This window comes from Notamacropus eugenii, chromosome 1, assembly GCF_028372415.1.
Source record: "Notamacropus eugenii isolate mMacEug1 chromosome 1, mMacEug1.pri_v2, whole genome shotgun sequence".
Classification (NCBI taxonomy): domain Eukaryota; kingdom Metazoa; phylum Chordata; class Mammalia; order Diprotodontia; family Macropodidae; genus Notamacropus; species Notamacropus eugenii.
Window position 1 is genome coordinate 739,253,980 of NC_092872.1, and position 26,443 is coordinate 739,280,422.

The 26,443-nt window shown below is 44.5% G+C and overlaps 1 protein-coding gene across 1 annotated transcript in view; it reads right to left on the reverse strand.

Moving 5' to 3' along the window:
• SFXN5 (sideroflexin 5) overlaps window positions 1-26,443 on the reverse strand; it is a 205,074-nt gene that overhangs the window by 103,823 nt on the left and 74,808 nt on the right. Inside the window, exons 4-8 of the mRNA XM_072627630.1 lie at window positions 17,819-17,845; window positions 17,184-17,238; window positions 14,848-14,873; window positions 2,744-2,797; window positions 163-219 (exon numbers count right to left, since the gene is read on the reverse strand). Of these exons, the coding sequence (XP_072483731.1) occupies window positions 163-219; window positions 2,744-2,797; window positions 14,848-14,873; window positions 17,184-17,238; window positions 17,819-17,845 (219 nt within the window). The remainder of the gene's footprint in view (window positions 1-162; window positions 220-2,743; window positions 2,798-14,847; window positions 14,874-17,183; window positions 17,239-17,818; window positions 17,846-26,443) is intronic.

Consider the following 26,443-nt stretch of genomic DNA (forward strand, 5'->3'; position numbering starts at 1 on the left):
CAGTGTGCAGAAAGAGAGGGGTGACTTCCACAGCACAGTAAGAAAGAAGCAAGTATTCCTCAGCCTTCCCACCAGGCTGGTCCTGCCCAGGAGCCAAAGTTGGCCGGTTCCTGTCCCTGCCGTCCCCACAGCCATGGCAGGTATGGGGCTTAGCAAGCTCACCTTGGTCGCGTTGCGGTTTGCATAGTTGACACAGGCATTGTGACTCTGGTTCAGCCACTGCAAAGAGATGAGGGTCATCAGAGAGCATCTCTGAGAAGCCCCCCTCCCCCCATGATCATCCACATGGGCCAACAAAGCAGCACTTTTTGTGGAAATAAAGCAACCGGGGGGAAAGTGGGGGGCCCATTGACTAAGGAATGGTTAGAACATGCCCCTACACATGTAAAAGAAGCTTGTTGCACTGTAAGAAACAACCAATACAAGGAACTCCAAAAAGAATGGACAGACCAGACCTGTAGAAACTAAATGCAGAGAGAAGAAAGTAAACAAGTATTTATTATACACCTACTATGTGCCAGACACGGTGCTAAGTAAGTCCTTTACAGTTATTACCTACCTTGGAAGGCAGGTGCTATTGTCGAGTATTTACAGATGAGGAAATTGAGACAGGCAGAGGTTAAGTAATTCTTTCAAGGTCACAGAGCTAGCAAATATCTGAGGCTAGATTTGAACTCAGATCTTTCTGACTCCAGGCCCAGGGTTCTATCTAACCGCTCAGCTGAGAAAAGGTCATACAGTTACTACGTGTCTAAAGCTAGATTCGAACCCTAATCTTCCTGACTCCACAGCCACCCAACTGCAACTCTTTCTGCCAAAGCAGATCATCAGCTACTTTGCAATCTATGTTCAATTACAATGCCTGAAGGTAATGAGAGGTGAACTACCTTCCCCAAAGTTGCCCAGCAAATATTCATCAGAGGTGGGATCTGAGGCCAGGTGCCCCTGCCTCTAAGGCCAGCAGCTACTTGCTCCACTACACCTGTGAAATGACATGCCCAAAATCATACAGGTAGTAGGTGTCAGAGCCAGACTTTGAATACAGGGCCTTTGCCTCCAGAACCAAAGCTTCTGTCCTTGTTCTCCTGGTTCTGCTCTCTCTGTTCCCTCGAGTTGACGCAAGCTTTCCCACTGTGCTCAGAATCCTTTGGATTTGCTGTTTCCTACAATGCCCCAGCACTCTCACTCAGCCTGTCCCCAAGCAATGGGCTCTTGCTTTGTTTGCAGATACTTCACTGCCACAGAAAAAGTGCTGTTTTGAATATTTTGGCCTATCTGGGGCCTGGCTTGCTTTCTTGGTACACGAGTACCAAGGTGATGCTCAATAAATGTTGAAAGTGAATGCCTTTCTAGGCCAGACGACACAAAGTCACATGGGATTGGCCAGAGAACCTGAATGTCTTAAAAACAGCACAAGGGGCGGAGGGGTGGGTATTTCTAGAAGACCAACTGGAAATCCCTTAGCTCGATTTCTTTAGGGGAGTCAGACCTTGTACCTACACTACACACACACACACACACACACACACACACACACACAAACTCACACATACACATGCACACACAGATACACACAGACACACACACATACACACACACTGTTAATTCTCAATTAGCTACAAGAGAGCTAAAGCCTAAACTACCCAAAAGAAAGACTTAGAAAAAATGATTGCACCTGGTTTTGTAATGCATGTGTGATGCGACTGGCGAAGAGTGGTAGCCCAGGTGGTGCTGAGGGGGTGGGGGAGACAGCTTTACCTTCCCCATTGGTTACAGATTGGGCTGAAAGTCAAATGAGTCTGCCTTCCCTAAACCTGTACTGACTCTGAGGGTGAGGGAGAGACCCAAATGTGCATTCTAGTCTAGGGGCTAGAAAAGCCTCTGGAGGGGATTCAGTTCAAACCCCTACTTTCAAGCAGCCATGCATGGATGGGTCAGGATAACACTTACTGGAGAGGAGAGAAGGGGAGAAGGAAAGGGGAAGGGAGGAGGGAGTCTTGCAGTGAGTAGAGAGCTGGGCCTGGAGTCAAGAAGACTCATTTTCCTGGGTTCAAATCTGACTTCAGATACTTACTAGCTACGTGACCCTGGATAAGTTATTTAACCTCTGAATGCTTTAGCAAATCTTCTAAGACTCAGTTGCAGAGAAGGTGGTGACCTGCACTGGTAGATGGAGCTTCCTCCCTATACTAATGAAATTACAAGTTCAGTTACTGTCCTTTCTCTATATACAAGCTATCTCTCCCAGCAGTCAGGCAACATGAATTTATTAAGTACTTACTATATACCAGGCGCCAGGCATAAGCACAAGGAAAGGTAAGGACAGCCCCTGCCATCAGGAGTCTACATTCCAGCTAAGGACACAACTGTTTCTGTACAAGGGGACCTCACCAGAGGAAAGCAGCAGCAGAGGCTAGGGACCAGGAAAGGCCTCCTGCCTAAGGTGGGCTTGGAGGAGAGACCTAAAGGAAACCAGGAGGCAGAGGTGAGAAGGGAGAGGATTTCTGAGAGGGAGGGCAGTTGGTGCAGAGGGCAGGATGATTTCAGTCTTTGAGTCCCCAACAATGGCTGGCACAGAGCAGGTATTTAATCAAGTTTTGTTGATTGATCGACTGATTCTTCTCTTTAATGGTGCTGTCAGAGTGAGGAGAGTTTCCCAGGCAGGACATTTTTACTTAAGTATTTATTGTTGAATGTTTGGGACCCACCTCCTGAAGGCTGAGGGCTTCTGGGAGAGAGTTACCTGCCAGAAGATGGTGGAGGCCAGGGTCTGGTTGGGCAGGAGGAGACCGACAACCTGAAAGAGAGAGGAGAGAATGAAGACACTGCAGCTTCAGGTCTTTAGGGATGGGGCTCAGACTTTTAGAGAAGGGGTCAGGGAGGTCTCTTCTCTAATGCTTTCCCTTGGGGAGACCAGTCATTGAAATACAAAGGACCCTGCCCCTTTACCCTTGAAAGTGCAGGGGATAACATTCCCTCTCTCTCTGATGACTTCTTGTGAGGAGTTAGTGGGGTAAGGGATGGGAATATTAAATGTAAAAGTACGGCCCAAACGCAAAGGGGGAAAAGGGCATGACTCATCATTTAGAATAATTGATTTGTAATAATTGTTCCAAGGTTTAGCTGCTTAACCAGGATGTTGTTGATTTTGAAATGATATGATGAAAGATGTTGTGATGATACGATGAAAGTCGTTTCAGTCATGTCCGACTCCTCATGACCCCATTAGGGGTTTTCTTGGCAAAGATACTAGAGTGATTTGCCATGTCCTTCTCCAGCTCATTTTACACCTGAGGAAACTGAGGCAAACAGGGTTAGGGGACTTGCCCAGGGTCACACAGCTAGTAAGAATCAGGTCAGACTTAAACTGAGGAAGCTACAAGCCCAGAACTCTATGCACTATGGCGCCACCTACCATCCCCATGATGAAAGACTGCTAATAGATACGTGTTCCAAAGGCCAAGCACAAGCTTAATGAGCAACAGCTGGTGGTGCAGTGGATAGAGTACTGGGCCTGGAGACAGAAGACCTGAATTCAAATCCAGCCTCGTACACTCATCAGTTATACAATCCTGGACAAGCCACTTTCACTCTCTTTGTCTCAGTTTCCTCAACTGTAAAATTAGAATAATAATAGCACCCATATTAAGATCAAATGAGACAGCATTAGTTTTAAAAAAGAGTTTAGTACAGTGCCTTAGCACGTAGTAGGCATGATATAAATTCTAATTCTCTTAATGTCAAGGTTGTCCTGATAATTTTGATATCAGCCACTAGAGTCTGGCTAATGTATACTTTGATGAAAAAGAATGTAACTAATTGGTTTGTAAATTAACCTTACAGATATTTTTGAAGAACTGATAATTACCAGTCCCGAATGATGCTTCTACTGGTAACAATCCTGAAAATTTATATTTGTCCTAATGAGATAGGCCATTAATGTAGCCTTTGGCGGAGGTCGAGATTAACTGGTTGATCCTGACATCAGCCAGTGTTTGGAATTGTAACAGATGCTCCCATACATATGACAATTTCACCTTTCGTCTGTGTTTGGGTGCCATGTACCATATACAAGATACAATCGCATATGGGGAAAACTTGTACAGCCTCATCCACATATTGACTTATTTATTATTCTGATACATAAAATTGCTCTCTTGGCAAGAATTTTCCACAAGGAACAAGTGTAAACATCCAATACTGTATAGTACATCAAACCCTACACATTGTCAGCCACATTAGTAAACCATGTTTTAAACATTAAAAAAAATACTTTAAATGGCTCACACACACATGTACTTCTTGGCCCACATCAGATTAAACATTGTAAGCTTAAAGCCACTTTACAAACTATTAGAAGCTACCCTGCAATATTTAACTCCCCAACCAAAAATGAGGCTGGAAAAATGTTCTGCCTCTGAGACATTCTGTCTGGGAGACCCTGGACAAGTCTCTTAACCTCCAGGTGCCCTAAGCAACTAGCTCTTTAAAATGCTAAGTCGCAAAGGAGTTAACCTACTTTGACAGAAGGTTTTTTCTCATGGAGGAGAGCTCCCTGAGCTACTGACATCACAAGTCCAGTACTTTATCCTATCCTAGCCCTAAAATGATCAGATCCAAGACTAGTTCTGAGCTCTGGTTCTAGAACTGCCATTATACAGCTAATTTCAAGTCAGTAGGTCAGTCAACAAGCATTTATTAGAGACTTCCTACATGCCAGGCACTGGGCAAGAACACAACCTCTGGGCCCAAAGAACTTCCTTTCGAATGGAGAGACAATATGAAAATGCTTATATAAACACAAGAGCCCCCAAATGTAAATGGGATGGGAGTAAGAAAGTCAGTCTCTTAATCTCTTTGGGCTATAAAATTGTGAAGTTAAATGGAGAGATCATTAAGACCCGTTCCATGTCTTGAATTCTCCTTGAATATAATGTGACATATTTTAATAGATACATGATTAAATCTGAATTATTTGTAGCTTATTCTTTGGAAACCCAGGACCTTCTCCTTCATTATTGCCCAGGGTGAATCAAGAGGGGAAATGGAGAGGGAAGGAAAGGAGAGAGAGATACAGAGAGAAAGGAAGGAAGGAAGAAAAGAGAAAGGAAGAGAGAGAGGGAGAGAGAGGAGAAATGAGAGAGATGGAAAGGGAGAAAGAGAAAGGGAAGAAGGGAGGGAGGAGGAGAGAGAGTCTGTGCCAAAGCTAAATAAAATATAAATGCAGTTTTTGATTAACTGCTGTTAGGTATTATCTGTACTTCTGATCTCCTTCCATGGTGGGGGTGGGGAGGAGTGAGTAAGGAAAAGGAGACATGCTTACAAACACCACAAGTGAGTGCTTTCCACACACTGGTCTTATGGCTAAGCCAAGACACCTATGCCTTGGTCAGATGTTATGCTGGAAGTGCTGGTTGCTTCAGCTACCCAAAGACAAGTCCCTCACTGGGCCTTACCCTTTCAGAATCAACGACTTCCATAAAGGTGGAAAATGAAGGAGATTGGCCTAGATGACCTCTAAGGTCATTTCCTGATATTGATCTCAGATCCCATGATAGAATATGGGCCAGAGTAGTCAGAAAATACAAGGTTTAAAAGATAAGATTGGTTAAACATGAGGGAGGAAGGTTGAGGCAGGTTGAAAAGTCTGGGCACCGGACACAGCATGAGAAAAGAAAGGTATAGAGACAGGAGTAAGCACCATGTGCGTCCACACACACACACTTGGGGGTCAATGAGGAGACGGGCCTGATTAATGTATGGGTTATGTGCCAGGGAGTAACAAAAGTGATGCCCCAAAGTTTGAGGGAAGGAGTGCTGAGCCTGGAATCAGAGAATCCCACCAGTGCTACTTACTAGCCCCTCTGGGTCTCAGTTTCTTCATTTGTTAAAAAAAAAAAAAAAGTAGTTGGACTAGATGGCCCTTAATCCTAGGAGCCTATAAAGTCACCTAAGCACAGAGGGCAGGAATTCCTGAATGTTTGCTTGAATGGGTTAGATCAGGCCCAGGAAGCCACAGAAGATAGGGGGAGGAGGTTTGAGGAGTAATCAAAGATCAATGCTGAGCCCCAACAGCTCCCCACTGGAGGATGAGTGAGTCAGTCCTCTGCAATATCCTCTGTTATATCTAGGTGGCCCCAGGCTAGATCATTAAACCACCCAGGGTTTCATCCCATCCAGGCTTCCACTAGGACAGCAGGCTAGCACTATGCCATTTGTCCTGCCCTTCTTTGTGCTCGTGTGTGTGTGCGTGTGTGTGTGTGTGTGTGTGTGTGTGTGTGTGTGTGTGTGTGTGTGTGTAATCATGTCAGCTTTACCATTGCTCTGGAAAAGGCATGACAATGGAGCCCATGGCTCCACTCACAAGCTGTTACTCCAAAGCTTCCTTCCCTGCCCACCACTCTCAGATATACATCCCCACGTTCCCTCCCCCTTAGCACACCCCACCCCCCCCCCATTGAATATAAGCTCCTTGAGGGCAAGGACTGCTTCCCTCTTGCCTTTGTCTCTCTGGTGCCTAGCCCAGAACCTGACACCAAATAAATCCTTGCTGATTAACAGGGTCCCTGCCCTGGAGGAGCTCAGAGTCTAACTAGGGATAGCAAGGGCAGTCAGGCACTGGCAGTTTTATCCCCTATTAGGCAGAAACACAGAACCATCTGCACACTCAGAGAAGAAGCAAGAGGAGATATTTTATAACTTCCCTTTAAAAAGAAAAAAAAAGCCCAAATCTAAAATAAAGTGTTCCCTTCAGTTCTCAGATGTATATCTCTGGGTGCAATCCACCCACGCTCCCGCTCGCTGCCCTTTCCAGAGCATGGCGGGTGGAGAGGGGGAAGGGAAGATAGATGGGAGGGGGGCAGCTTCACTGGGACTGCAGCACAACAGGGTTGGGCTTCTCCTGCCCCTGCTCTGTGGTCCAGAAAGTCAGAAGCTAGAGTAGGGAGAGGGAGGAGATGGGGAGATGTACAACCCCTGGGCTGTAAGGGGTATTGGAAATTATACGTTAGGATAAGAAGACGAAGGATTCAGGCAGGAGACACAGCCGTTCGCCCTCTCAATTCAATTCAATACAACAAGCACATATTAAGAGTCCCCCTCAATAAAGGTTTTTAGAGGGCTAGACTGAGGGCCAGGAAGCCCTGAGTTCAAATTCTCCAGATACTTATATGAGCTGGGTGATTTAGGCAAGCTACTAAATTCTCTGTCTCAATGTCTTAATAGGTAAAATGGGGATAATAAGAGCTCCTACCTAATAAGGTCGCTTTAAAGATCACAGAGATCATATATTAAAGCTTCTCACAAACCTTAAAGTACTAGTTATTTTGTTAATAAGTAATGATAACTTGTAACCTAGGAATCATCCCAGATTCCTTACCATCTCTCTACCCCTTATATCCAATCTGTTTACAAGGTCTGTCAATTTTCCCTTTACAACCTCTCTTATAGATTTCACCTCTACAGCTTCTCTTGTAGATTTCACTTCTACAGTATCTCTCCTTGATTTCACCTTTCGTTCATCTCTCATCAATTTCATCTCTGAAACACCTCTTGTAGATTTCACCTCTGCAGCATCTCTCTATTATGCCCCGCTTTTCTCCTCTGACACTATCCTAACCCTGTTGCAGACCCTTACCGCCTCATTCTTGGATCACTGAAACAGCTACTGGTGTGGGAGTGGTCTGTCTGCCTTAAGGCTCTTTCCTCTTCTGTCCATCCTCAAACAAGACACTCTACCTACAGACTCAGGCACATTATCTGCTTGCTCCCTATGCCAGGGATGCTCCATCTCAGTGTTTCTGCTTTCTGATTTACTTCAACTCTTAACTTCTACAGGAGGAAGACTTTCTTGATCCCCTTTCATTCTATGGCCATCTTTGTGTTGGATTATTTCCTATTTATCCTGCAAATAGCTTATTTGTAAATATTGATGGCACGTTGTCTCCCCCATTAAACTGTGAGCTCCTTGAGAACAGGAACTATCTTTTTTCTTTTTTTGTATGCCTAGTGTTTAGCTCAGTACCTGGTACACAGTAGGTGCTTAACAAATGTTTTTGACTGTATACTTATTCAGCCTTTGCTTAAGTTTCCCAATCTACAAAATGGTTAAAACAAAAGCAACCAAAAAAGCCCCAAATAAATAAAGGTAATATAAAAACAGAAGATAGTAATAAAACAAAATGAATGGTCAGGATTATCTGTGTCCTTAAAATGACCCTCTGATAATCTTGCCCCCACCTAATCTATCCAACAGTTTCCTTCACAGGCCCTGCACATATCAGGTATTTCCACCTTCAAGCTTATTAGCCATCCTGCTGCTCTAAGAAGGAACTGATTACACTAACAGTTCCCACCATCACCATTTTCTTCTAGAGGCAACTATATAGCACAGTGGACAAGAAGATCTGAATTCAGCTCCAGCCTTAGACACTCACTGGCTATATGACCCTAGGCAAATCAACCCCTATCTGCCTCAGTTTGTTCACCTGTGAAATGGGGGTAATAATAGCACTGACATCCCAGGGTTGTTGTGAGTATCAAATGAGATATTTGTGAAGTGATCTGCAAACCTTTAAGCATTATATAAATATCTTTATTATTCCCAGTCTTTTATTAAAGACTCTTTTCTGTGACCAGTTCCATGGATCTGGCCATTGCCTATGGAAATGTGCCATTATATCATAATCACTCCCCCTCATCTAGCACTTTTCAGGTTACAAAATGCTTTCCTCACAGCAAGCTTGTGAGGAAATTAGCACAAGTATTACAACCCCCATTTCACTGATGAGGAAACTGAGGCTGAGAAAGATAAAGAGACTGCATCCCAAACCCAGGGCCTCTGACCCCAGATCCAATCATGTTTTGTACCCCACCCCACTATCTCCCTTAATATTTGTACAGATTATTTTTTGAACCCAAACTCAAAAGTTTACATTTATTCTTAATCAATTTCACCTCAGTGATTTCAATAAGAATAATAACTAACATATAGTGCTTGAAGGTTTGCAAATTGTTCCACATGTATCCTCTAATTTGATCTTGTGCTCTAGCCTGAAAAAGGTAGTCTGAACAGATATATTTGATAAGCATACCTCCTATGTTTTCATCCAAGAACAGGAATAAAAAAATTAGAATGTGAAAAGGCAGATTTCAGCTAATTGAACAAAACACAATTTCATTTAAATATTCAGAAAACAGAGAACCTTGTCTAAGATTCTATTAAAGTGTTACTGGGAAACTTTGACCTGGGTTTTCAACAGCAGACAATCCCAATCACAGACATGTTCTTGGCCTCAGTTTCCTCACCTGCTTGCCATACTGACCTTACAGATAGAGGAACTGGGACCTGTGGATACTGAGCTAATTGCCCAATGTCACCCAGGTAGGAAAGTGTCAGAGGTAGGTTTTAACCCAGATCCACTGATTCTTTCTACTATACCAAATACAAATCATTCTGTCTGTCCTTCAACTTGCCAAATGTCCAACCATAGGATGGGCATGTGAAAGATAGTCCAGTTTCCATTCCCAGGGCTCCTGTGTGGGCAGTTGGACACATGGCAGGTGCATATATCCCATAAGCTGAAGGCATGATGGTCTTATTTCCTTCTGGATGCCATGATATCCTCAAACTTACCCCTAAATCCAAATCCAAGAACTGAACATTTTAAACTCACAGACATGGTAGGTGTGGGCCACATCCTACAGTCACCAAGGAACCGTGGAGGAGCAGTAGGCAAGATGGGCAGGTATACATGGGTTGTGATCTGCACCACGTGAGGGACCTCTCAAAGAGATTCAATCCATCAGAGCCCAGACACTGAGCAAATTCAGAGTATAAGAAAGCCCACTTCCAGATCAGGCATGCTAATTTCAGTTTTAGGAGAACAGCAAATGAAGAGAAGTGTTGAAAATTTGAAGAAGGTATTCTCAAGACAGGAGGTGAGAAAGAAAGGGGCAATGGAGCCAGAGGCTCTAGGTTTGAATCCCTGCTCAGTCATGTAATACCTGTGTGGCTAGGACAAGTCATTGAACCTCCCCAAGTCTCAGTTTCCTCACCTGTAAAATAAAAAAGTTTAACTAGATGACTTCTGAGATCCCTTCCAACTCTCCAGATGGCCATGTGATCCTTGGGAAGGGACCTTGCATTGTCTAACCTGTAGAGTAGGATGAGAGAAGAAGATGAGGAAAGGGCAAAAGGAGAAAAGGGGAAGAAGAGATGGAAAGAGAGGGTAAGGAGGGAAAAGGAAGAGAGGGGATGAAGAGGAGAGGGAAGGAGATGGAGAAAGAGATTGTATACAAAATAAATGGCTGGGTTCCCTTTCCAATGGGGACAGGATGGGAACAACTATGATTAAGCTGAAACAGGCAGAATTTAGATCAGATACAGGGGAAGAATTCCATGAGAAGGGCTCTCAGATTCAAGAATGAGTGATCCAAGGAAAACATGGAGTCAATAGTACAATTGATAGAGGCAGTGTTGTAGCTGAAAGACTGCTACATACAGAGGGAGGATGATCTAGGTTAGGCTCTCACCTCTGACACTTACCCAGCTGTGTGACCATAGGTCAAAGTCATTTAACCATGAAAAGCCTCAGTTTTCTCATCTGTAAAATGGAGTGCCTACCTCTTAGTCTTGTGAGGGTCTCAAATGACTTCTTGCATGTAAGTCAGACTAGCTGTTACTTATCACAATCTCATTTGATTTTTACACTAACTCTACATACCACCTTTAGTGTATACATACTGTGCTCTCCATTTTACAAATGAGGAAACTGAGTCTCAGAGAACTAAACCAGGATCATGGAGCTAATAAGAGTCAGAAGTGGGGTTTGAACCTGGGTCTTCTTGACTATACCCATTATACCACAATGTGTCTTTTAGGCGGTTGGGGCAGGGAGGGGGAGGGGAAACAAGAAATATGGAGACACAAAATAAATACAATCCAAAGTCCTTGTCTCAAGGAGATATAATCCCGGTCCTCAGAAAGTCACTGTTCTGAGGGGAAAGCCCTCAGAGAGTTCTGAGTCTGACTGATGACTCATAGGATGTTTGGAAAGAGCCTAATCCAAAACAGGTGATACAGGTGAATGATCTCACCTTTGGGAGAGCTGCTACTCCCACTACTGCCCAGGAGATGGCAGCCTGGAGTAGAGAGACCATTAGATTTACTTTACCTACTATGCCTGTGTGACTTCAGGTAAGTCAACTTGCAACCTGGGCCTCAGTTTTCTCATTTGTAAAATAAAAGGACTGGACTTTAGGATCATAGGCTGCATTGAGATGTATAGTGTCCAGAAAGTAAGAAGCAACTGTGCCACTGTCCTCTACTCTGGCCAAACCCTATGTGGTCATTAGGTTCAGTTTTCAGAGTCATACTTGAAGAGGCTCATTGACAAGCTGGATAAGATTCAGAGGAGGGAAGCAAGAAAGATGAGGGGACTGTACAACCTGCCCCAGAAGGACCTGGGATGTCTGGCCTAGAGAATGGAAGGCATAGGGGCCACTCCATAATGACCTTCAAATATCTCAAGGACAGTCATATGCAGAAGGATTAGCTTTGCTCTGCTTGGCCACAAATGAAAGAATTAGGAGCAACAGGTAGACACTCAAGAGAAACAGATTTAGGCTAGAACTCCTGAAAAGCTTCCTAACAATGAGCTGAATGAAAGAGACTCCTCCCTCCCAAGAAATATTCCAGAAGAGGCCAGATAATGATTTATCAGGAATATTATAAGAGGAGATTCATGGCAAGGTATAGAACGGAGGTCCAACCCAACTGAGTCTAAATGGGCTCAAAAGTCCTTTCCAACACTACAATCCCATGAAAAGGACATCAATTCCCATACACAGTCAGCCTCAGGAAACATTCTTTATGTTTTCATCCCATCTCATCCCCCATAGCCAATCAGTTGCCAAGTCAATTCACATGACCAACCAAGATCGGGTCCTCATCACCACTCACCTTGACTACTGAAATAGCTTTCCAATTGAGTTCCCTGCCTCCGGTCTCTCCCCTCTACAATCTTGTTTGTTACATAGTGGCCAAAACAGTACTTTAAAGGACAAAATGGCCATGTCACTCCCCTGCTCAAGAAGGTCCAGTGGCTCACTATTGCCTCTTATGCTTTTTGAATCTTCACCTCCAGCTTCCAACCGGCCTGTTGAGACTTACTGAACATTCCACACACTGTGGTCTAACCAAACTGGTTAATTTGCTGTCCCTCACACCTAACATGCCTTCTCCTGTCTGCTTTTGCATAGGCTGTTCCCCAGACCTGGACTGTACTTTCTCCTCACTTCTGCCTTGGAGAATCTTTCCCTCAAGGCACTGCTCAAGCATCATCTCCTACATGAGGCCCACCCTAATCCTTCTGCCCCCCCCCCTCCCTTTACCTTATTTATTTGGTATATACTTATGTACTATAAGTGTTGTTTCCTCATAATCATGCCTTGGGGGCTGGTCCAGCTTCATTTTTGTAATTGTATTCCTAGCACTGAATAAAGTGTCTCACACATAGTGGGCACTTAATACATGCTTGACTGATTGAAGTTGGGGCAATGGAGTCATCAGAGCCAAGAAAAATTGGTCAGGGAAGATGTCCAGGAGGAGGGGACTTTTGAACCAGACCAGCCGCACAAATAAAGAATCCCCAAACCATTCAGCTTGCGGCATCGGACTAGTTGCCATGCTTATGTATAAATTGGGATCACTTCACTACACACCCAAAGGGGGAAAAAAAGTTTCCATCTTCAAATGTTAAGCTTAAAATAAGGTACTACATGGGTGCCAGCTGATCTGTGAAATCTGCTGAGTAAACTGGCAGCGTCCTCCGGAGAAAACCAGCCTGTTTCTCCCTGGCTTTCGGGAGTGAGTGTGGAAGGGGGTGGGAGGGAGACAGAGGAGAGTGACTCTGGGGCAGGGCAGTCCAATAGATGGCCCCCAGCAGGCCAAGAAGGAAGTGAAGGGTTGGATAGAGTGGAAAGCATTGCTCACCAGGACAGAAGACAGCTTCCAGAGGTATAGTTATGAAGGAGGAAGCTGCCTCTCCAGCCTCACTCATTCCCAGCCCCACAGCATCCAAGGAGAGCTAGCTTTCTGTCACATTCATCTCCATCCCCACATCTATTTCTTTGCAAGCATTTCTGGTGCCTTCTTCATGGGTAAATATATCTTTCCTCCTCCAGCAGAGCAGGGGCTCCCTGAGGACAGGAGCTGTGTCTCCTTTATAAGACCGGGGCTCCAGGAGGGGGGACTATCTCACCTCCAGCCGACTAGTGCCTCCCCCATCAACGCCAAGAGCCACAGCATCTGTGAGCACCTGTGCCTAGCATAGGGAGGTGCTCACATCTCACCTCTTTAAACTTATCTCCCCTTACCCCAAACACAGAGAGAGAGAGAGAGAGAAAGAGAAAGAAAGAAAGAGAGAGAGACTGCCTCATCCATACATATCTCCTCCCTCTCCATATATTCCATGCTAATTTCCAATTCCTCCCCTTTGCTCCAACCGTTCCTTTTACCTGGACCTATCCTTGAAGGTCTAGTTTAAGGCTCCCCTCCCCCAGGAAGTTATCACAGGCTACACTGATACTGCCTTTCTCTCAGTTACAGCTTTACTGTCTGGACCCCATAAACCACAACCAGACCCCTGATCACACAAGCCAATTTGACACATGTAATGAGCACCTGCTGTGTTCAGGACTCTGGGCCCTTCAGCTCCTTGTGGGCAGGGGGGCTAGGATTGTGTCTTTGCTTGTTATATTCCTAACAGCACATTAGGCATAGTGGGTCTTCAGTAGATCCTTGAGTATGTTTGTAGAGCCCAATTCTCAAAGCATTTAACTGCTGTGTTTCATTTAACTGCTAGGCATTGGGAAGGAGAAGACATGGGCATAAGCATTTAGTACCTACTATATGCCAGTCATTGTGCCAAGCACTTTATGGATTGTCTCATTTGATCTTCACATTTGGGGTTTTCGTGGCAAGGACACTGGACTGGTTTGCCATTTCCTTCTCCAGCTCAGTTTACAGATGAGGAAACTGAGACAAACAGGGTTAAATGATTTGCCCAGGGTCACATAGCTAGTAAGTGGCTGAGGCCAGATTTGATGGTCTGGAACTCTATACATTGCACCACCCAGCTGCCAGTGTTCCATCTGCTTCACCATGTAGCTGGGGATACAATGGCGAAAAACAAAACATTCTGTGTCTTCGAGAAGCTTACCTCCTGCAGGGGTGGGAAAAGTGTACACAATACATAAACACAAAGTTACTGGAAGAGGGAGAGAGTGTTAACCATTAGGGGACTTACTGGAAGAGGGAGTATTAACCACCAGGGGACTGGAAAGGCTTCCCAAGGGTAAGACAAACAAAAACAAGGATTCTGGGAGGTAGAGATGAGTTGGGAATGAATCACTGGCATGAGGGATGGCTATGGGTAAATGCACAGAGGTGAGGCGGAACGTTGAGTTTGGGGAACAGCTGGTAGTTCAGTTTGGCTGGAATGTAGACTATGTGAAGGGGAATCATGTGAATTAAGCCTGGAAAAGTTGGAGCCAGACTGCAGGGGACCTTAAATGCCAAGCTGAGGAATTTACATTTTTCCTCCCCTGGCAATAGGAAGTCATTAAAGGTTTTAGAGTAGGGGAATGACACAGTTCCACCATCCTGTGCTCAGTTATCTGAGGATGAGGACCATTGTCTACTCTTTTTATTTTCCCCAGGGATCTAGGAAAAACCTGCACCTACAGTACGTTCACAAAGAATGCTGGCTGAATCAATGATGGATAAGAACCTTGGGGGGTTCTTATGTAATGGTGGCTGGAAGGCAGGCTTGCTAAGATACTTACAATGGGTGTTCCAAAGGGGATGTAACCTGCAGGAGAAAGGGAGGGATAAATGAGCAAGTCAGTACCTCATGCCTAATTCCTGAGCAGTGATGACAAGCCCAAGAGCTCCTCTGACAACCAGCCTGGGTTCTCCATTCTAAATTGACCTTTTGGGGCTGACATCTAGCCTGAACAGCAACAAGAGGGGTCAGAGAACATTGGAGGCCAGGCACCAGGCAGCTCAAATATTTTTTTTCTCCCATATATTCCTTACCCCACTCTTCCATCATAGATGTAGGATATGCAGCTTTCTCCAGAGACACAGGAGGGAACAGAATACTTTCCCTAATCTAGCCTCCCTGGTCCTCCAGCCAATCTATTCCCCAGGACTCTCTGGGCCTTGGGCTCACAAAATTCCCTCAGCCTGGAATGTGCTTCCCCCTTAACCTCTCTCCCCAGGCTGCTTTCAACCAAAGTCATTATCTCATCGGAGGTTCAGAGATGGCAAGGACCTTGCAGAATATGTCATCCAAACTTTTCATTTTATAGACGGGGAAACTGAGGGCCAGAGAGAGTCAGAATTAGGGTACATCATAACTCACAGATTTAGAACTAGACCCTCAGAGTCTATGAAGACCAACCCCTTGTTTGACAGTTGAGGAAATAAAGACCCAAGAAGGGAGCTAGCCCAAGTCACTTAAGTAACTGGTCCAAAGTCACAAAAGTGTCAAATGTCAAAGTAAGGATTAGAACCCAAGTTGTCTGACTGCAGTCCTGGTACAGGATGCTGTAAGGAATAGAGCCCTGGCTAGGAGTAAGGAAGACCTAGGTTAGATACTTAAGAGCTGTGACCTTGAGTAAACAATCTAACCTCTCTGTGTCTTTGTCTCCTCCTATGTAAAATGAGGGAGGTGCACTCAGTGCCCTCAAAGGTTCCTTCTGGTGCCATAAGATCTCATGACTTGGCCAAGATGGCACAGGTGGTGACTAGCAGAGTTGACCCTCAAACCTACCTCCTCCCAGGCCAACACTTTTCCAACCAAATGATGTCCATCCTTGGCTGTTATTATGTCTCCATTCTAAGGCCCAGGTCAAGCCTGCCCCACCCTTCCAGTCCTGACTTCCCCAATAAATCCAGCACCACTGGCTTCCTCCTGTTCTGACCCTAAAACCATACAAGTTTCTAGTTATGCAAATTTAATCTTCCCACTAAACTCAGTGATCCTTGAGGGTGGAGACATCTTCTGTTGTCTTCTCCCTTCCCCTCTAACAAAATGAGTCCCTCTGCTCCATGAGACATAGGTCAAATCTTCCCTATCCCAGGAAGTCCCTGATTATCTCAACTGAACCCATGCATCATAGCAACTCTCAATTTATCTGGAAATGGGTTCTTCTAGATAAGATATATCTTAAGATAATTAAGTGCCAAGACTTTTCCATTTTAGTCAGTTTCAAAAGTAATGAATATTTGTCTTTTTGTTGTCGTTAATAATTTGTCTTCTTAAAAGAGAGTACTGTGCGTTGGTCAACTGGATTCTTTCTGGGTTGCTTTATGAAGGAACCCTCCAAGTGAGATGGTGAGTGTAAACAGCACTGACTGGGGCAGAGGACAAAAAAGGGATCACAGTTCATCTGGGTTGGTTCTTCCAGGAGGACTTCCTGGAGAAGGTATTGGACAGGTTGTAAAAAAAGGCAAACTCAAAGAAGACCGAAGAGGTGGGGGTCCACCGGTGTAGAATGCTGCACTGACATTCAACTTTTGCAGTGTGTTGATTGATTTTGCTGACCTTAAATAAAAATTTCTTTGTTAAAAGATAGGGCTCTTTGGGAGTAGGAAAAGGGAGGGGTGTGGGCAGGGGAATGTTGGTGAATGTTTAACAGCTAGCTATTATATATGCACACACTACGTAATTAACATTTTTCCTTTACTTTCTTAAGTCTAAGCAATCAGCAATAAATAAATAAATAAAGCCCTGATTTGTGGCATTTGTCAATTTCCAAGGTGTAAATGCTCACACTGAACATTTAAATGACCCTAAGGTTACGGGCAGGGGACTGTGCTTGTCCCCAGGGCACGTGGGTCTAACTCCTCCCCAGCGAGGGCCAGGATATGGATGTCATTGTGTGGGTGCCCACCGTAGGAAACCCAAAGCGGACAGAGTGGTATGTGGGAAAATATTGGCTCTGTTAGAGGATCTGGATTCAAATCCTACCTGTCACATACTAGCTATATACCTCTCAGTTTCCTCCATCTGCACATGTGGCAGTTGGACTAAAGGACCAAAAGTGATTTTTTAAGTTCTAGGACCAGAAGGCTTTGGCTTCACAGCTGGACAGATAGCTCCCTGTGGGCTTACCTGACATCCTAAAAGGCATGAAGATCTTCTCATTGGTGTCTGGGTGCAGGATGGCCTGCAAGACAGTCAGGAAACAGCACAGCATTGAGACTAGGGTAATTCAGGTAGGGCTGGGGTTAGGGATAATGAGGGGGACACCTCAGTGGAAGAAGAGGGTGGAAAAGTGATTGAATTCTCCAAAGAAAATACAAACAGTCAAGCATGGCAAAATGAGCCCTTCTATCCTGAGCTAGTTCTTGTGACAGTGAACAAATTCAGGTCACATAGAGATCACTCTATTTGAACCCTCTCACACTACCCATGCTTAGAGCCCAGCTCCCAGAGCTCCTTGGAGCACAAGACTGATTTATTGCATGGGTTGTGACCCCAGCAGAAGCCACTAGGGGCAGTATTGGGGTAATCCCAACCCTACATCCATTCACCCCTTTCCAATGGGAACAAAGAGGAGAAAGGAAGTTCACAGTAAGTCTCATGGGAGGAGAACTGAGCTTCTTCAGGAAATTCCCATTGGTCTGGAATATAATTCATGAGAATGAGGGAGGGAAAGGTTCCATGGAGCAGAGAAGAGACTGGCCAAAAGCTAGGAATGGCCTGAGAGTCTTCAGGGTGAGGGGAAAGAATTCTAATCAAGTTACCTGCTTGATTTTCTGGGCACTCCAAAGCTGAAAAAAAAAGAAGAAAAAGAAGATATTGGAGTTGAACTCAATAAGGAAGTTACAATGTATAGTAACAAGATATTGATACATTGACATACAGGCTGAAACAGAACCTAAAGCCTAAATCGTGGGTCTGAGAATGAGAAGTAGACTTAAGGCCTCCCGGTGGGACAGAATACAGCAGCTGAGCTCTCCGGCTTCCTCCAAGACCCCACTCCAATTCCACCTTCCACAAAAGGTCTTTCCTGCTCCCCCACTCCCAGCCCACTGCCTTCCCTCTGAGATGATCTCCCATTTACCCTGTATATGCACTGTATGCACATAGTTGTTTGCCTGCGGTCTCCCCCAACAGATTGTGATCATCCGAGGCCATATTTTTTCCTTTCCTTGTATCCCCAGTGCTCTGCACCCTTCCTGGCAAACAGTAAGTGCTTCATAAATGCTTGTTGACTGAAAGAAGTGGGATGACAAAAATTAGCTTTCTATGTCTTATCCAGTTGTAAGTCCTGGTCACACAAACAATACAATACTAACAGCTAGAAGGGAGCTCAGAAGCTATTTTAGTTTATACCCAAGAATGATTTCTTCATAACATGATTATCCAACCTCTACTTGAAAACCTCTAACAAGGGAGAAAACACCAGCTCCTAAGGTCATGCATTCAATTTTCAGAGAGTTCTGATTTTTCAGAAGATTTTTCTTTACATCAGACCCAACTTTGCCTCTCTAATAACTTCCAGTCCTGGACTTTCATTCAAATCCCAGCTCTCTAATTTATCACTAGTGACTTTGATCAAGTTATTTTACCTCTCTAGGCCTCAGTTTCCTCAACTGTAAAATGACAGGTTGGATCTCTCTCTCTCTCTCTCTCTCTCTCTCTCTCTCTCTCTCTCTCTCTCTCTCTCTCTCTCTCTCTCTCTGGCAATTAAACTTAAATGACCTGCTCAGGGTCACAAAGCTAGTAAGTGACTGAGGCTAAATTTGAACTCAGGTCCTCCTGACTTCAGAGCGTGTATGCTCTCCAGTATACCACCTAGTCATCCTCTAAATTCTCTTTCAGCATCACTATCAACAAAACCTAGTCCGATTAACATTTCAAGTTAAGCTATTCTTAAGGCTAAGGAAAGAGGACCCAGTCCAGGGCTTGAGTGGAGCAGGCAATGAGTCAGCCCACTAGCTAGCATTTATTAAGCACTTACAGTATGCCAGATACTATGCTAAGCACTAGGGAGACAAAGAAAAACAAAGACAGTCCTTGACCTCACAGTGCTCACAGTCCAATGGCAGATACAACATGCCAACAACTATGCCCCAACAAGCTACAGGTGGGATAAACTGGGAGGAGTCTCTGAGGCACACAATATAACACGAGGGAGCAAGACTAGTTCTTTACTGCTCCCACTGGCCTCTTACAGTGCCTGGAATTCATAGTCATAGAATGTTAGCCCTGCCAGAGAACTGGGACTACTAAGTTCAACACCCTCATTTTATAGAAGAGGAAACTGAGGCACAGAAAGGTACAAAAACTTGCTCGTGGTCACACAGCAAATCCACTGCAGAACCTGAGCTAAAATAACAGAGATATGGTTAGAAGGGGTTTCCAAAGCTATCCGTCTGGTCCAGTTCATACCTGATGCACAGACCCCCTTGAGAATACTCAAGCAAGTGATCATTTAGCCTTCAAATGAAAGCCTTCAGAGATGGGGAAACTCATGATCTCCTCTTCCAGTACCAGATACTTCTAAATGTTGGGTTTTCCTTATATTGCTCTGAAATCTGTGTCTCTGAAACTTTTACCCCCTGGCAGCTAGTTTTGTCTTCTGAGTACAAAACCCACCTTGGGCATTTCCTGATTTTGTGGTCTTGACCTGTCTGAGACAAGTAAAATAAGCCTACTCTCTCTTCTGCAAAGGTCATTCAGAGATAGGCAATTGACCTTGATGAGCTCATTAGCTAGTTGAAGGGCCATGTTTCACACACACAAACAATGAACAATCATTCTAAGACTGAAGGAGTCAGGTAGGAGATTCTGTGCATGCTCTGAAAGCTAGGGGAAGTTAAAGCAGGGAAGGAAAAGATCATGCCAAAAGCATTATCAGGGAAGGCTTCCTGGAGGAGATGGACCAGAGCTGGGCCTTGAAGGCTGTATAAAATTTGGAATGATGATGAGCAGAGGCTAGAGGATCTTCGGACTTGCAACTGGAAGTGACCTAAGAGATCATCTTGACCAGGGTTCATTTTTGGTGGCACAGACCCCTCTGGCAGTCTGGGGAAGCCAATGGACACCTACTCTGAGGAATTAAAAAAAAAAATTTCACAATTAAAGGAAAGGTTTAATTTGTTAAAAATTAGTAAAAATGATATGGTTTTTTTCTACCCAGATTTATTAATTCCTTGAAATCTCTCTATGGATCCACAATGTTAAGAAGGCCTGACCTAACCCAATCCCTCATTCAGAGAGAAAATTAAGCCATTCAAGCTGCAGGATAGACACAAGCAAAGATAATAGTTATGGAAACTGATATTAAGTAGCAATGGTGATAGCAAATCTTTACATAGATTTAGATTTGCAAAGGACTTTAAATACATTCTTACTGGAGACAAGGAAGATCTGGGTTCAGATTCTGGCTCTGATACTTCCAAGCTATGGGACCCTGAGCAAGCTGCCTGACCTCTCTGACTGGCCTAGATGACTCTTCTGGCTTTAAATCTGTGACCCTGTGAACCTTTACCATAGCGGATAGAGAGCTAGCCTTCAAGGCAAGAAAACCTGGGTACAATTTTCACCTCTGATGCATGCTGACTGCATGACCCTAGGCTAGTCACTGAGCAACTGCCCCAGCCAGCTGTCTAAGACTTTAAATTTCAGAAAAGGTGCCAACCTGTGCTTGGTGCTTCACCAAGATGAAATCACAGGTCTGGTGAAAAACACCAGAAGAACATCACCTTGTGAAGTATGTACCACAGCTAGAGGGCGCCACAGTGCAAGGAGCGACCAGCCTGAAATGTGGAAGAACTGACTCCTTATCTGGCCTCAGACACTTCCTAGCTGCATGACCGTGGGCAAGTCACTTAGCCTCTGTTTGCCTCAGTTTCCTCAACTGTAAAATAGGAATAATAACAGCACGTACCTTGAAAGGTTGTTGTGAGGATCCAATGTGACAATATTTGTAAAGCGCTTAGCATAGTGCCTAGCACGTAATAATTATATTATAATAATTATAACTAACATTCAGCAGCACTCACTATGCCGACGCTATATAAATGGTTATTCTCGTTCTCCCTTCCCATAGGCTTTGTTATCACCATTATACAGATGAAGAAATTAAGGTTTGGAGGACAGTTATGACTTGTCTATGGTTCAGTTAATAAGTGGCAGAGCAGGGATTTGGCCCTGGGTTGTTGTGGTTCCAAGTCCATTCTTCTGTCCTCTAGGGCATCCTGCAATGGGTTAGAAGGTACTAGTTCAGGCTGGTTTGGACTGGAGGAGGCAGAGAGACCAGGCACTGATTATGGAATAGGAGGGAGAAGGAAAGGTCAAGGTGTGAGCATGTAAGGATTAGCATTTTGAGAGTCATGCACATTTTCTAGATCTTTAAGGTCTGCAAAGGGTTTTCTATATATTATCTCATTTGAGCCTCATCACAACCCTGGGAGGCAGGTTCAAAGGGGTACTAATATCATCCCATTTTATAAATGAGGAAAATGACTTGCCCAGGGTCACACAGCTATAAAATATCAAAGGTAGGTCTTCTGGACTCAGCTATGTCAGGCATATCCAGAAGACATGAGTCAGTCACTGTTCCACCACTTACTAAATCTGTACATTTGATCAAGTGACTTCCCCTCTCTGCCTCAGTTCCCTCATCTGCAAAATGAAGGGGTATAAGAAGATGGTCTCTAAAGCTCCTTGTAGCTGAAACATCTGAGATCCTCTGACCTGAATGGTTTAAACCTGAGTGACAAAGAGGATGGCAGAATAGAAACAGGGATGCAGGGATGCAAACTGCTCTGAACATGCTCCATCTTGTCTGAACTTGAAAGCTAAGCAGTGTCAGGCTGACTTCATATTTGGCTAGGAGGTTCTGGGAGTACCAAGCACCACAGGAAATAGGAAGCATGTTACATTTCAGGGGGTGGGGGGCAGGTATCATATTTGGAGTTAGGAGACCCAGGTTTGAATCCTGGCTTCTCACGTATGCAACTTTGGGCCTCGGGCTCTTCATTTGTAAATTTGGGGAGATTGCACTAGCTAAATGGTCTCTGAGGTGTCTTTGACGTCAAATCCATGATCATATTGATATAGGGTATTCCAAAAGTCTTAGTGCAGCCTTAAGTTTTGTATGGGACACTTTGTACAGAACTTGAAGGTCTACAGTCTTTTCCTCATAAGAACATGCCAAGGTAGGTAGTATAGCACCATTACTCCTGTTTTACAGATAAGCAAACAGAGGTCCCTGTTGAAATAGGACCTTGAACCCAGGGTCCTCCACCCTTCTTACCCACCCACACCAGCTGCCTGTTTTTGTGTATGTGTTTGGGGAATGGGCTGGGATCTTGGTGGTGAATTTGGTTGTTACAGAGGAGGTGCAAGGAAAAGAAGATGTTCTATTGCCCTTGCCTGCATAAGTAGGCAACAGACATGTGGCAGCCCTACCCATTCCCCTAATATACCAAGTGTTAGGGTTTAGTTGAGGTGCCTACGTGTCTTTTGAAATGCCAATCCTCATTCCCACCACTGCCCCACTTATAATTAGTAGCACCAGCAGAGCCTCAGGCCTTTGGCTTCCCTATTATTATCTCTGGACCAGAGCTGCTGGGAGGAGGGAACACCTTTAGGGTCTGACTCCTCAATGAAGATGAGTTGATCATTGTCATAATTACCAGATTTTTCCTGGCAGCTCGAATCATAGGATCACAGAATGAGTGTTGAGAATGACCTCAGAGGTCATCAAGTCCAACCCCCTCTCTCAACTGTTGAAGAAACTTGAGGCCAAGAAGGTAATTTGTCCAAGGTCATACGCTAGTAAGTGACAAGGAGGACCTCTCACTCCAAACCCAACTCTCTTTCCACTGCACTACGTTAAAACAGGGGAAGTGAGACTGAAAAGAGGAAAAAAAGAGGGTAGAAAGTGGAGGCAAGAGCTCTGGAGACAAAAACGTCCTTGTGTGGTATTCCCTTAGGGGAAATCGAACCTTTATCACTTCACCCAGATGCTTTGTCATATGCAGGGCAGGTGCCAGCTGTTTGAACAACCAATCAACCAGCAGGGGGAGCCAAACAACCTCCTCATGGTCAAGTCTCTCTGCCCACTGGGTAAGACCCCACCTTTAGGATTAACAAGGTCACTTATCAAATGGGGCTACTCTTGAAGGTCTCCAGCTAAGGTGGTTCCACCTGAGAAGCTGCTGATTCTGACTAGGGGGACAAAAAACAGCCTGGTCCACACTATGGATAGGGTGCAGGGTTTGGAGTCAGGAATATCTGAGTTCAAAGATGACCATCACCAACTCTGCACTCGGGGCACCTGCCTCAAATGCTTGTTACCAGGTTCAACTGAGTTGGTATAGGTAAACATTAAACCTCTACATAACATCATCTGCTATTACAGCCGCTTAATTGGTCTCCCTCTATCCCGCCTCTCCATTTTCCTAGAATCTGGGACTCTCTCCAGAATCCTAAAGTTGTTTTGACCTCATTACTCCCTAGCTCAATAAACTCCAATACCTCCCTGTTTCCTCCAGGACTAAATATCACAGGACTGCTAAAGTGCTATTTTTAAAGCATGGATCTAACCATGTCAAACCTCACTTTTTATCCTTGTTCGTATCTCCAATGCTTTAGCACAGTGCCTGCTACGGTGCTCATAACTGCTTACTGACTTGACCTGTCACCCCCTGTTTAAGAAGATTCTGCGCCCCCCCCCCCCCCTTGCCTTTAGAATAAAATACAAAACCCTCTTTGGCATTTAAAGCCCTTCCCAATCTGGCTCCAATCTCCCTTTCCGGACTCATTTCAGGTGACTCCTCTTTACGCACTCAAATTTCCAGCCAAAATTGCCCATTGAATGTTTCCTGTTAAGGTCATTCTATCTCCTGCCTTCATGCCTTTGCCCAGCATGCCCCCATAGCTACTGTGGTCTCCCTTTTCACTGCCCCCTGTTGAAATCCCTGCCTTTCTCCAGGGCTCAGCTCACATGCTGCTACCTAAGCAAGACCATTCTAGCTTCTCTCAGCTCTTAGTGACCCCTACCAAACTACTTTGCCTTTTTTAAATAGGGTTTCAATCTGGTGTTCTGTATAGGTATACTGCCACAGAACCAGGAAGACCTGGGTTCAAATCCCACTTTTACCACACATGATGACTGCATCACCCTAGGCAGTACTCCAGGAAGGGCTGAGCAGCTGTGGGGGAAGGAGATAACCCAAATTATTGTGTATTTTCTTATCTGTGGGTATGGCGTGCCCCACCCCCCCCACCCCCGAATGGAAGCTTCTTGAAGGCAGGGATGGCTTCATTTTTGTCGTGTCTGTGTTTGTGTGTGTGTGTGGGGGGAGGACAGAGACAGAGGAGAGGAAGCTTAGCACTTCCAGCTGGCACAGCTGATGCTAAAGAAATGCTTACTGAATTGTTATTATTATCAGGTGACTCTATGCAGAGAAATTTATTAGTTGTGTTTGACTAGACCCAAGGAGGAAGTGTCTAGCTACAGCCCCCAATGAACTGATGCGATACATAGATAGACAGACAGACAGATAGATATGGTATATATATATATATATATGGAGAGAAAGAGAGGGGAAGGATGGAGGGAGGGAGGGAGGGGGAGAGGGAGAGGGAGAGGGAGAGAGAGAGAGAGAGAGAGAGAGAGAGAGAGAGAGAGAGAGAGAGAGAGAGAGAGAGAGAGAGAGAGAGAGAGAGAGAGAGAGAGAGTTTGATCTACTTCCTGGCAGGTTCTGTTTTCAAGTACTTGACACAATTAAACCAAGAAGATGATCTCTGAGGACTCATTCTCTCTCGTTTGACTCTCTCTTTCCACACAATCTGCCAGATCCCAGCAGGAGCTGGCTTCATAAACCAAGACACATAAATTACTTCCTATAATCTTAACATAATAAGGTTAGAAGGCAGTGAAGCCTGCATTCCATGGGCAATTTCTGCTCTCCTGATTCCAGGCAAGGACTGTCTAAAATCATGGAGGTATTGGAAGAAAATCCTATGCAGGAAGGAAATGCTGATCCTGGGAGAAGCTGAACTAAGTCTTGGCAGTTTGGCTCAGTGTCTCTCTCTGTCAGGAAACAGAGTGCAGTGGTTAGAGAGTTTGACTGAGAATCAGGGAAACAGGTCTGAATCCTTCCTTGGACACTTTACTGGCTGTGTGACATTGAGCAAATCACTTCATATCTCTCAGCCTCAGTTTCCTCATCTGTAAAATGGAGACAATAATAGCACATGGTTGTTGTGAGGATCAAATGAAGCAATATATTTAAAGTACTTTGCAAACTTTAAAACACCATTTAAGTACTAGCTACTATTATTCATCTAGGGAAGTCATGGGGCGCAGTGGATAGAGTGCCAGATCTGGAATCAGGAAGACATCTTCCTGAGTTCAAATCTGCTCTCAGATACTGACTAGCTTTGTGACCCTGAGCAAGTAACTAACCCTGTTTACCTCAGTTTCCTCATCTGCAAAAGTAAGCTGGAGAAGGAAATGGCAAATCACCCCAGCATCTTTGCCAAGAAAACTCCAAATAGGGTCCCGGAGTCCAACCAGAACAAAAAGACTGAACAACAATTATTCATCACTCCTGATGAGCTCACTCATCAATGTAAGATCAAGAGTACAGATAGCAACCCATCTACTCCTGGTCATCCTTTGCAACTCTTGCCCAATCCTCCCATGAATCTGGCACAGATGTGCCTACCAGATGTCCTCTGTGTGTGAATTCATTTTGCTCAACCATTTTTTTTTTTTTGTATGAAGAAAAGATCACTAATGATGGCTTGGAAGGGATGGTATATTCGGAAATAACTGCAGAATGAAAAAGGTATTAATCAAATTGTAATTTTATTTTCAAAAAGAGAACATTAGTGTTTGAGAAGAACCTTTGTTTCAAGAAGTTAGGGGGCTCATTAAAAACACAGTGCAATTTCCTAAATGCAATTCTGTCCACACTCCTTCCCTTCAATTCTGGGTTCAGTTCACTGTCCACCTACAGTGATGGTCCAACATACACACATTGAATTTACCAGCTATACCAGATATACAAACTATATCTGAATCTGGACACTAGGCATTTTTCATCCACTTTGTTTTTCTTGTGTGGATGGTTAGACCAAATGGAAAGAGCATTGGATTTGGAGTCAGAAGATGGTATGATCTTAAGTAAATCACTTAACATCTCTAATCCCCAGTTTCCTCCAAAGCAAAATGAGGGAATTTAGTCTAGATGTCAGGTTCTGTCTTCAAGTATTTGACACAATTAAACCAAGAAGATGCCCTCTGAGGACTCATTCTCTCTCATTTGACTCTCCCTTTTCACACAATCTGCCAGATCCCAGCAGGAGCTGGCCTCATAAACCAATACACATCAACTGCTTCC